At 38.8% G+C, this 12,683-nt stretch overlaps 1 protein-coding gene across 3 annotated transcripts in view; it reads right to left on the reverse strand.

Moving 5' to 3' along the window:
• CUBN (cubilin) overlaps nt 1–12,683 on the reverse strand; it is a 233,315-nt gene that overhangs the window by 76,149 nt on the left and 144,483 nt on the right. For all 3 annotated transcript variants that reach the window (XM_039877480.1, XM_039877479.1, XM_039877481.1), the window contains 4 exons: nt 11,078–11,275; nt 6,426–6,572; nt 4,312–4,502; nt 3,968–4,151 (listed from right to left, as the gene is read on the reverse strand). In XM_039877480.1, the coding sequence (XP_039733414.1) occupies nt 3,968–4,151; nt 4,312–4,502; nt 6,426–6,572; nt 11,078–11,275 (720 nt within the window). The remainder of the gene's footprint in view (nt 1–3,967; nt 4,152–4,311; nt 4,503–6,425; nt 6,573–11,077; nt 11,276–12,683) is intronic.

Here is a 12,683-nt window from a genome sequence, read left to right on the forward strand (position 1 = left end):
AATTTATTAGCCATTTTTTTTTTTTTTGCAAGAAGATAAATGAACTTTTAATACTTTTCTAAAGGACCAAAGTACTAGGTAAAAATACTTTCCTTTTATAAATGAACATTATTTTGGCAATCTCTGCAAACAAGCCAAGCAATGAACTAGGTAAACTGGGTACTTAACAATTCCAATGAAATTAACCTGTCCCATAACTTAGCCTCACAGACACCAGATCTGCTAAATTCTATTAACATTTATTTCTGCTATCATTCAGCCACTTGTCATATCCTGAATTCTGTCATTACCCAGAACTCCTTCATCTTTGAAACCCTGAACTGTAAATTCCTTTGAATGCCTTTAACTCCCTCACTCCTGGTTTTTCCTTCGGACTCTCCCTGCAAAATCCCAGTTCTGTGGTTATATTCAATTCAAACCATTCATGGAAACTGATGTTCTCCACGCTCATCACTGCCAAGCAATCCTCCTGTTTTTAAATATATACCACAACAGCTATTTGAAACTTGACTATACTCCTCAAACCCTTCCTTCTTGTTATTCCTTCTCTAGTCTCAGAATAGGACTCTGAATTCTCCTTTAGAAAGAAGTAGAAGTCAGATGAGAACTCCGTCAATTTGTCACCATCTTCTATAAATTCATCTGTATCTCCACGCTCCTTTGTTTTTCGCCTATGCACTGCCTTCCCGCACCTCTGGGCTGGGTGCCCGTTTCACTCTGTCTTCTCAGGGACCCTGACCTATTTAACCCCTCCACTTATCTACTTATCCTATGATTTGAATCTCTGTCTCTGTCTCTGTCTCTCTCTCTTTTTCTCTCTTCCCCACCTGCTCCTTTAATCTTTCTATATATCACAAGCCCAAGTAATTTACAGTCTCTTTCTTCACTTCCTCACCACCCTCTTTCTGCACCTCTTCATCCTCCTTTCACTTTTCAACCTACGAAAGCCTTTTTGTCCAGGTCTCCAATTGCCTCACAGTGGTGTGCCCGAGGATATTTTTAAATTTTCCTTCTATATCCACCGCATTTAACATGATTGGCCACATATTCCTTCTTTACACTTTTGTCCCTTAGTTTCTTGGACACTAAGCTCTTCTCCTTCTTCTTTGATCCCTCTTGCCAATCTCTCCTTTGGTCTTTGTGTGCTCCTTTCCAGGCCTTTCCAGAGCAAGGTCCCAGGAATCGCTCTGCAGGTCCACTTCTCAATCTAAATAATTTTCTGATTAATGTCATCCATCCTCATGACTTAAACTACTCGCAGACTGCCAACGATCCGCATATTTCTAGAGTCAATCCAGATTCCTCTTCTCACCTTCCGACTCCCATTCCAACAGCCCACGTGGAAGTAATTCTGAGAGTTCAAAGTGAACATGCCCCAAGCCAAGCCGATTAACTACTCGCCACCCAGAGGTCTACATACGAGTGAATGAGTGTCACCTCCCCTTCTTACTAATTCCCTATCCTTCTCCACTACCTCATTTTTCTCCCTAATACTTTTTACTATATGACATACTATATATCTTATTTATTATTTGTACTTTAACACTAAAATTAAGCTCCATGAGTTCATGAACTTTATTTGTTTACTGCTATATCCTCAGGACCTACTATAGTGTCTGTCACATGGCAAATTCTTTAACAATGTGAGATAAAAGATCCATGCAGTCAGAAACCTACGGGCCATCCGTGCTGCCTCCCATGCCTTCCCCCCGTCTCCACATCTAACTGACCTCCAGAGCCACTCAATTCCATATTTATAATATCTCTCAATATGTCCTCCCTCCTAAATTCTTATTACCATTGCCTCAGTTCAGGACCTAATAATTATTTCCTGAATTACTCTTTCATCTGGTCTCTCTACCTCCAATGTGTTTTCAGTGCTATAGTCACACTGAAGTTTCTAACGTGATCACAGCACTCAGCCTTTGTATTAAAATCTTTCAAGGTTTCCACATTGCCTTTCTATTAAGATCCTAACTCCTTATGGCGGCATCTACAGCCCTTAGCGTTATGATTCCTGCCTGCTTCATCACCATTAGACTCATCTCCTTTGGGCTCTATTCTCTAGCAGTGGTGAATTCTTTCAAATCCTTGGATATGCCTTATTATCACACAACCATTCAGACTTCATATGCTGTCACATCTTTTCCTCACTGACTGGCAAATCTCCACTCATCTCTTTCCTCTGGGAGCCTTCTCTTATCCTCTAAGCCAGGCTAGGTGTTTCTCTAACATGTCCACAGAGCTCATGATGCATTCCTCTGTCTAGCACTCATCATGCCATGTTCTAACTGTGCCTTTGTTTGTCCATCCGCTGCACTGTAAACTCCTTGACAAAACCTGGTAGTTTGCAAAGTGCGAAGCACTAAATAAATGTTTGGTTAACTAATTAATAAGCCAATATCATGTGAAAATAAAAAGCATCGAGCATAGGGACATGGAAATCTCAATCGACCATACTAAAGGAGTGTCTCTAGGGAAAGATGGTTTAGAGCTAGGAGGATTTGGGGTCAAAGCTGTTCCCCAAATACCACATGTTAAAGGCTGAGAAATGGCAGTGGCATTGAAGTAGGTGTGGCAGATAGATAGATGGGGCAAGTAGGGGGCTGACTGTAGGCAGGGGAAATGGCCAAATTAGAAAGTTGGGAGAAATGAGAGTGATCATGTTATTGGGGTTGCCCAGCAATAGGTTTTGCAATCAAAAGACCTTCCGGTTCAATATTAAGGGCAGAAGATGGGAAGAAGGCATTGGCCATGCCATTCTTGCATGAATAGAGGGTCTACAAAGGAATAAAAGAGCAATATTGTTTGCAAATAGACCCCTAGTGTACTAGAATTCCCCTAAATGTTGACTTTAAAAATATAATCCAAGACTGAGTCTAGCCTGGGAAAAGATGGGAGTGTAGAGCTGGCTGAGGGTGGCATCTGACATGCGCTGTGGAGACAAGGAGGAACAGGAAACCCCTGGCCTGTGCTGGAATGGCACCAGTGTCCCCGAGCTGTATCTCTAGAGGACCCTTTCAATAGCCAGAGCCACGTGTCCTGGGGAGTGACGGAAGTACACTCCCCATGGTCATGGAACCCACTCGAGCTATTAGATGATTCTCCGTGTCAGTTGACGGAGACTTACTTCTCCTCCTTTCCCAAAATGAAGATATTATGCTACTTTAAATTCTCATATTTTGGAGAATGTGCAATAAAACATATGGCTTCATAGATTAATATGTATTTTGAAACATATTCAGGATCGAGAGATCGAGATTGTAGTATCATCCTGACATCCACTGGCAGGTCAAGCAAAGACAAGCTCTCTACCGATACTACTCCCTTGTTTGAAGCTCTGCTTATGTACTTATTTATTCAATTAATCATATAAAATTAAATGTCACAAAAATCAAATCATTACAGTAGTATTAAATATAATTATAATCAAGTATAATTAAATAAAGGTACTTAAGTAAAGATCATTACTGCAATATATAATTAAATGGGTAATAATAGAATCAGAGGATTATGTGTTCATTTAAAAGGAAACGTACAAATGATTACAAAACAATGTAATTATCATTCTTACAATGTTTCCATAACTGAATGTCACTTATAATTAGACATTTTATAATCTAAGAAATTTCAGGGGACCACTTAAGATCATCAATTCAACTTATACACATGGAGAATTTTACTGTGTTCATTCTCTTGCTATGTGACCTTGGAAAAATCTAGGCCTCATTTTACCTTTCTGTAGAATGGGGACAGTGATACTTTCCTTAAAAAAGTAATCACGAGGAGATATTGAATGTGTCAAGCATCAACTAAGTACTTGCTAATAGGTAGCATTATTATTAATATTAAGATTATTACTCTTAGTTCAGAAAAGAAAACTTTATGTATTTTTTCTCACATTATTTAAATAAGACCAAGCAATTTCAGGAAAAGTACATATATTATTCTCAGTGAAAATACTTACCTAAGCTCTTTGCCTCATATTTGATCTTAAATCCTTGCCCTCCATTACTGTCATCAGAAATAAACTGAACGAGCATTTGATTATCTGAGGTGAACAGAGTGGATGAAGGACGACTGCCACAGAAATGACCATTTCCTCCATGGGGTCCCAAGGGTGGAGAATAGATATCAGGTCCATTTTTTAGCTGTAAACACAAATTAAAATGAAACAAATTCTTTCATGCCGATAAAGATGGAATACAACTGTTCTATCGATTTATGACACAGGAAAGAAAACTCATCATTTTTTTTTCTGAATGAATCCTGCAGAGAAAGTAATTAGAAAAGGCAGCACATGAGACTTACCATCACGTAATCCCCCTGGTTACAAGAGGAGTCTGTATTTGGAATCTGGAAGGGCTGTTCAAAATGGACGGCAATGACCAGACCTCTCTGAACCAGGACGTGCCAAGAACAGTTGAGGTTAGGAGGGTAGGTCTCCGGATAGCTGGGTGATGTGATAATCCCTCTGTCTGCATGCAAGTATCCACCACAACCTTCCCAAGAAGAAACAAAAAAAATTTAAATTTTTTTTTTAATTGAAAAAGGAAAGAAACTCATGAAATAACATTTACAACAGGATAAGGATAGAGAAGTAAACAGTAGAGACAAGTTACTAACTATCACAGAGATTATGTCATAGATGTAAGACATACAATAAACACATGTATGACATAGTGATAAGTTCTATCAAGTAAAATGAATGAGGAGAGGGACAGTGGTACGATATTGTGTGGGGAAGTTAGAGAAGGCCATGTTGTGGGGGTCAGATCTGAGCAAGATCTAGATGAAATGAAAGATTGAGCCGTAGAGCTTTGTGAGAGAAGAGCATTCCAGTCTAGAAAACAGTTGGTGAAAAAGCTTGCTGTGTTAGTGGTAGATCACGGAAGTCAGAATGGATGAAGCAGAATAAGAGATCCAAGAGGTAGCAGGGTAGATCACGTAGGAAACTGAAAGGACTTATTTTTAATAAGAAGAGGAAGACATTGAAGGGTTTTGAGCAACAGAAAGGCAGGATCTGACTTAAATTTTAAAAGAATCACTCTATCCGCAACACTTAGACTGTAAGTGGAAGGCAGAATCGAGGGGGAAAAGCAGAACCGGGTGCCCAGGAGAGATGACAGATGCCTGGACTAGGATGGTAGGGTAGAAATGGCGAGAAGTGGTTAGAATCTATACAAAACGTGAGGGTAGAACCATTCTGATTTGTCGACGATTAGGATTTATGCAGTGAGGAAAGAAGAATCGGGAATGATGCCAAGCTTTTTGGCTTAACTGGAAGAATATACTTTCCACGTACTAAAATCGGGAAGAGTGTAGCCTGGGAAAGCTGGTGAGGGAGTGAAAAATGGTGGGAGTCAAGAGTTCAGTCTTCCACATGGTGACTTTATATATCCCGAGCTGTCATACATACGTACATACATGAGAATGTATCGCGACAGGGAGAGAGAGGTTGGGAGTTGAGGGGAGACTGTGGGCGGAGCAGCCATCAATTTGCCAGCTGTCAAGGACCACACAGTTTATCAGTGAGTGAGTGTAGAGAGTGCACACAACTAGTTACATCGCAGAGGTAGAAATTCATCTTAGGTCTAACTCCAAAAGACAATTCTCTTAAACCACTCTGCAGCCTGCCTCCCTTGACTGTGAGGAAGACAATTTATCTTCAGTTGCTCCCTAGTCCATAAAAGGCAGACAAAATAGTGGAGAAATTATTAGTTTTTAAAGTCTATATTGATAAGCTACTTTAAAATTATGTTTTTCGGTTAAAAACATGAATCTTTTGATATTCCATATTCCATGGACTACTTCTTGATCTTTAATCTAGTTTGGATTGAAAATTATTATTGGACTTCACGTTTTGTCAAATTCTGTCTCAATGAGAATACACATGATAGCCTGCCATATACTGTGCACATTCTCTGACTCATCGAATTCATATTTCTAGAGCAGCAAACTCTACCTGCCACCCTTCAAATGAATTATTTCAACCAAGGGATTTATGAAAGTATCTTCTGTATTAATTTGACTGGTTATTTCTTAGACTGATGATAACTCTGACTTATTGCTCCTTTGATGTATTATGGCTTTGTGCTATCTCTTAGTTCCAGCCTGCAGCTAGGCTGAAAAATGGTTTTAAAGATTTTACTCTTGTGCCTCTATGGAGGGAAGATACCCCACCCAGAGATCTGCAGGCAAGGGATCCTCTTTTACAACTTGGCCACAGTTTTTTGGCTCAGGACGCAGAATCTGATATAAGGCTAGCCATCTAGAGGCCGGGCAGAGACCCGTGTGCTGTGACATGATAAACCTGTGCCCTCACATGGAAGAATGAGCAGGGTTTACTAGGGAGTGAGTAAGAGTTATATGAGATGAAATGAGATGAGACAAAATGGATTAAAACAAACTCTAGGACACATTACTTTTGTGAAAGGATGCATTAAAGCCCGCCCTGGTTATACTGAAGTCCGAGGTGAACCGGATCCACATGTACTCTCCAGTGGACCGGATGGGTCCTGGGAGCTCTCTGCCACAGAGAACAGCTAGCTGCTGGGCCACGTTATTGTCTCCTAGGACCAAAGAAAGGAAACATCAGCATGAAAATATGAGGTCTTCAGGCTCTCTGCCACCATCGTTTGCAATCCAGCCAGAGTGGATCACATATTTTTCTCAAAATGACACCGTCCTTAGGTCATAATGGGGTTCTCAAACGCAAGGACACTCGAGGGGCTACATCATTCTGGCTCCAGTTTGCAGTGGTGCCTCCTGCCTTCTTCTTTACCTGTGCTGATAAAGACTTCTTTGACAGTTTCCGGTGTCTTTCTAAAAATTGGCTGACAGTTCTTCCTGGCACTAAAACTCAAAATCAGAGTCCATTGGATTAGGAAGTGTCTGTGGACCAGTGCTGCTGCCGTGTGTGAGAATAATCTAAATTATTCTGACTGCTGATGTCAAGTATCAAAAAGAGAAAAAAGGGTGGTTCTTCAGCCTCAGATTCTATACTAACGTTATAGGTCATTTGCTGAGATGTGTGCCTTCAGCTCTAGAGGTGGCTTTTGGATTCCTTGTTTTCACTTTCATTTGTTTGTTGTTGTTTATTTGTTTTGCTGTTAAAAGAACACATTTATGTCCATGTGTGGAGGATGAGAAACAAATGGATTTAGCAAGTGTGCTCTTCCAGAATCACAAAGGACAGCTCGGGCACCCCACGGCCCTTTTCCCCTTAGGTTCTCTTGGACATAAGTTTCAGTCAAAACAAATGTCCCAGTCAAAGCCAGAAGGAGGCGAAGGAGATGATAACCAATTTACATTTCTTGGAAGGGAAAAGACATTATTTTTTTCCTAAGGCAGAGAGGTAATGAATTTCAAGTTTATTAAAAAAAAATAATAATAAGCAAAAAAGAATATGAGACATGAGGAAATTTGTCCTTTCAACAAGCAGAATGAATCCTTTTTGAGACCAACTTAGTCATTGTTAACTACTGCAGAAAACCAGTGATTTTCTGTAATTACAAATGTAAAGGTGTATAACCCTACAAATACAAATGCTTGAAAAGGCCTTCTTTAGAGGCTTTTTGACCTCTGGAAACTTTCAAATTTCTTACAGTTCAAAATTTTATATCTAACGCCTTTTGCACCTTTTGCATTTTTCTTCACTATGCTATTTTGCTACATATTTTACCCCAAATCGTATTCACTGACATATTCTTTATTTATCTGTATCATCAAATTCTGAAGTTATTATATCTTGTTGTTTATTTCATGTGTGTATGTTTTATCTCTCAGTGAGACTGGGGAGGGTTTACTGATTTTGATTTCTAAACTTCACCCAGACTGATGAAACAATGCTTATCTCTAAATAATTACTCACCAATTAACTAACTGATTTGGTAAATAACCCAATAACCACAATGTTCTTTCCCCAGTATCCATAATAAATAGTGCACTATTTCTAGAGCTTTCCATAACCTCAGCATATGAATTGCAGCAGGGATGAACCTGATTTTTAAAGAGAAAGAAGTGGCGAGTCAAAGAACAGTGAAGGAGTGGGGCTAGAAGGGAATTCGGTGATTCTCTCTCTACTCCAACATCCTCACTTTAGAGATGTGGATGCTGCAGCACCGAGATTGCTGGTAGCTGATGTTTACTGAGCAGTTACTATTGCCACTGTGAGTGCTTTAAATGTAGTACCTGATTTTATCTTCACAATAACATTTTTGGTAGGTATCACTATTACCCCCATTTTGGAACAAGAAACAGTCTTTAGGGGGATATATAATTTGCCTAACACCATAGAGCACGGAAGTCAACAGGGGTTTGAAAGCTTGGACAATTAACTCCAGAAGCTCAAACTATGCTATTAAATAATAGTAAAAATCTTAAAGTCAGATCTAAAAATAAAAGGATTACTGATTTTTGATATAATTTTTTTCTCTTCTCTCTTTTTTTTTTCCTTCCTCCCTCCCTCTCTTCCTTCTTTCCTTCTTTTTTTTTTAGGCCCAGAGTAGTTTCATAGGATCTCAAGTTTCTGGAAATCTTTGGTATGCAAAATTTGTTGGAACATGGTCTGGAAAAAACTCAATTTTGAAACAGGACAACTCTGCAAAATTAATAAGCAGGTGGGAGAATGATTTCAGCTCCCCAAGGAAAGCCACTGGGGTGGCTCAGGGATGTCCACAGCCACCCTAGGGCCAAGAGGCTATGACAACTGGCCAAGCATCACTGCTTATGGCCAATTGGCTCCAGATATTTGCTTCAGAATATTATATGACCCTGCCACTCTGAAACAAACAAACAAACAAAAATGGTTGGACAAAGAATGAATAAAATTTAATTCTAAAAGTATATTACCACTAAAAGTGCAATTGCAAAAAAAAAAAAACCCAAAATTAAAACAGAATAGGCATTCAATAACTATTTCTTGAATGAGAAAACAGGCAAATGAGGAAAGAATGAATCAATTGGGCACGTACTCACATTGTTAGTGAATAAAAAGGAATTTATATGGATAGGTCATGTAACAAATTGAAAATTGTGTAATTGTTTTGGCTTGTACTCCAATTTGTTGAGCTCTCTGAAGTAGCTCTATGTCTCAGCAAGAACACTTTCATTCTATAAATAGCATATGATAAAAATCTCTCTTAGAAATATCTCTATCAAAGTAAACTGAAATCTAAATTAAACTATGTCAAATTTCCCATCTACCAAAGGCCAGGACTTCTGCTAGAAAATTTTGTATTCATTACTTTCCCCGATCCTCACAACAGCCCCATGAGGTGGATTTTTGTCTCTCTCTCAGAGATGATAGAACAGACTTGGAGCCATTTAGTAATCTGTGAAAGATCACACAGAAGGAGGAAAGGACAGCTCGCTAGGTTTGAGGCTTCCAAGAAAAGTGACTGGTGGAACAAAAAGCAACTCAATAAAAGTGATTTTTAAAAAAATAACTATAATTTACCCATTTTTACAGTTACCTACCAAAGATATTTTTAAAGCTTCTACTGGGTTCAGAACATTCAGAATATGTGTGCAAGAACACATGAATTTTATTGACTGATAAATATAAAATTTTAATATCCACAGGAACGCCTTGATGTGAGGAAAGGTGACAGTTCCTCTGGGCAATGTGCAGAAAGCTGATTGTTGAGAAAAGGGAGGAAAGTTACAGTTTATCATCTCATCATCCTTGTATGATTGATTTGAGTCTTTACTTAGGGTCCATCCTCCACAGAGAGAAAATAAAGCTCCTCTGCCATATGATTTTTCTCACCATACTTAGTCTGGGGTTGAGGGGATAAGGGGACCAAGAGCTTGCACATTAGCAACAGGTGGGCCAAAAGCAAACACGTGTTTGATCCAAAAAAAAAGAAAAAAAAAAGAAATTCTCTGAAGCATTTTTCATTAATTGTCAAAATTTAACATTTGAGAAATTCATAGAAAATTCTACATTTCTCGCATCTCTTGAAAAATGAGATCCATAATACTGAGACTGCTTGCCTAATCGCTGCCCCGTTAATCATGTTCTGCAGTTTGACACTTCACTAGTTATGTGACCTGCTGTCTAGGTGGGCATGTGAGGTTGTGCTGTATCTATGGTGCAGAGTAGAGGGCTGGTTCTCAAAGACACCATGGGAACGACCTGGAGGCAGGGACCAGAGTCCGGTAAGAGAAGCACCTCACATCAGAGCGAACTCTAAGTAGGTGCCTGAGATCTCCAAAATCAAGGTAAGTAATATTTTAGTGCAACATCTCAAAAACTGAATTTAATGTAACACGAACACAATACTGAAGTTTTAAATAGAGACAGGTTCTCACTAGGCTCTTTGCCTGATCCCGCCCTAATCTTGGCCCTGCTTGGAGGTCCTTTTAAATCACAGATCTGGGACTCAGCCTGAGAGTTATTAGTTTAGTAGGTCTGGGCTGGAGCTGAAAATTTGCATTTCTAACATGTTCTCAGGTGATGCTGATGCTACTGGTCTAGAGACCACACTGTGAGAAACACTGATCTTCTCAATCCTATGCAAATTGTGAAACACACTTTTGTATATGTTGCATAGTAACATTATTCATATCCCTCACTCAATGCATAGCAATACCATACCTGCATGTAGAGGAAAAGATGAAAAATATTAGCCCTTAATTCTACCCATCTACCCAGAGATTCGGTAGACAAAGGGATACATTGCAATATAAATACTTTTCCCACTTGAATCTTAAAGTCATAGGTATAGAATGCCGAGATTCACTTCCAAAACCTTTCAACAAGAAAGCAGCACCACCTGGGAACTCAGAATATTATTTCCGCCAAAGGTAGTGTCTCCTCTTAAGAATCGATGCTATTCCTGACAGTATCTGGATGATTTTGCTACAGGCAATTTCATAGCTTTCTTAGTTCTTCAGGAATTGTAGCCAGTTCTAGTATTTGACGCCTTCGCTGACCACAATTTCTGTGAATTTCCATGCAAAATGGATGAAGACAGTAAACAAGTATGATTATAACCGAATGCCATTAAATGTGTGTCAAGGTTGAAACTTGGTAGTTTTTTGTTTTGTTTTGTTTATAAATGTTTCTCACCGTCTCGTATCACGAGTTGATCATATTTGCATGTACTTTGGGCTTCGATGTCCATGGAGAGGATGTTGAGTTCCACAGTAGAGTCAGGAGCCTGGATAAGCCACGTACAGTCAACCCTGTTACCATAGCTTTCGGGCCAGCCTGGGGAGAAGAGGAAAGCTGGCACCTCTCCTGTCCTCAGGAACCCACCACAAGCACCTGCAGAATGAAGGGCAACACCTTTGAAATACCTCTGATGAAGAAGAAACTAGCTCTTTCACCTTAAAGTGGCAGACTTAAGCTGAAATGAAACAATCGATTAAAACAATTTTCTCGAAGGACTCTGTAAATATTTTATTAAACCCATTGATTCAGCTGTGATTGATGTCATTTATTTTTGGTAAAGAAAAATACATCATATTCTACTTTTTGACCATGATTTTGCCACACAACCCATTCATTAACGCGTGCCTATTATTTGTTCATCACGAAGTTCGTCCACGTGGAAGACCCTATTATTATTACTACTATTATCATCTAGGTAGAACTCTGTTCATCTTTCCTATGTATTTTAATCTTTACCTTTTTAGTATAGCTAGTCATCATGTAGTTTATATCTAGGCAATTCTGAAATAATTTTCAATTTGGTAAACTGAACTATTCAAAAAAGCACATGACCTTATAATAACAACAGCCTTTTATTACTTTTTATTGTTTTTTAAAAAATAACAGCTTTATTAAGCTATTATTCACACACCATAAAATTTACCCTTTTAAATTGCACAATTCAGTGGTTTTTAGTATATTCTAAAGTTCTGCAGCCATCACTGCTATCTAACTTGAGAACATTTTCACCAGTCCAAAAAGAAACTCCAGGTCCATTACCACTGATTCTCTATTTCCCACTCCATCAGTCTGTGGAAATCACAAATCTACTTTCCATCTCTATGGATTTGCCTATTCGGGGCATCTCATGTAAATATAATCATGTAATATGTGGTCTTTTGCAACTGGCTTCATTCACTTAGCACAATGCTTTAAGGTTCATCGATATTCTAGCCCATATCAGCATTTCCTTCATTTCAAGGCTAAACAGCATTCCACTGCATGAATATACCACATTTAGTTTTTCCATCCATCAGCTGCTTGACATTTAGGTTGTGTCCCCCTTTGACACTAGTATGATTAATGTTTCTATAAATGTCCACGTAAAATTTTTTATATATTCCTATTGGCAATGCATAAGGGTCCCTACTTGACATGTTTAGCATCCTTCGGGTGACTAGTCCACATTAGGCTCATTGTCCTCTAATCTTTTGGGGTCTGTTTACTTCTAGAACAAGTTCACAGTTTGAAAATTCCAGTGAGATCCGATGATAATGTATCCCAATCAAATATTTCAAGAATGAAGAATATCCTCCAAGAAATATTTGCTCATTTTTTTTCTCTGTCAACCCTCAAATCCATATAAGCCTTTCGAAGATGCTTAAACAATATTTCAAGGAAAAAGCACAGTTCCCCTACAACACTGCTTATTGAAGTAACTAAGGATGTCTTTAAAAAAGTAATATAAAAGCTTAAAGTTAATGCTAATTTTACCTCGAAACCTGAAGGTTAACAACCAGCT

The sequence above is a fragment of the Pteropus medius genome, unplaced genomic scaffold, assembly GCF_902729225.1.
Source record: "Pteropus medius unplaced genomic scaffold, Ma_sr-lr_union100, whole genome shotgun sequence".
Classification (NCBI taxonomy): Eukaryota; Metazoa; Chordata; class Mammalia; order Chiroptera; family Pteropodidae; genus Pteropus; species Pteropus medius.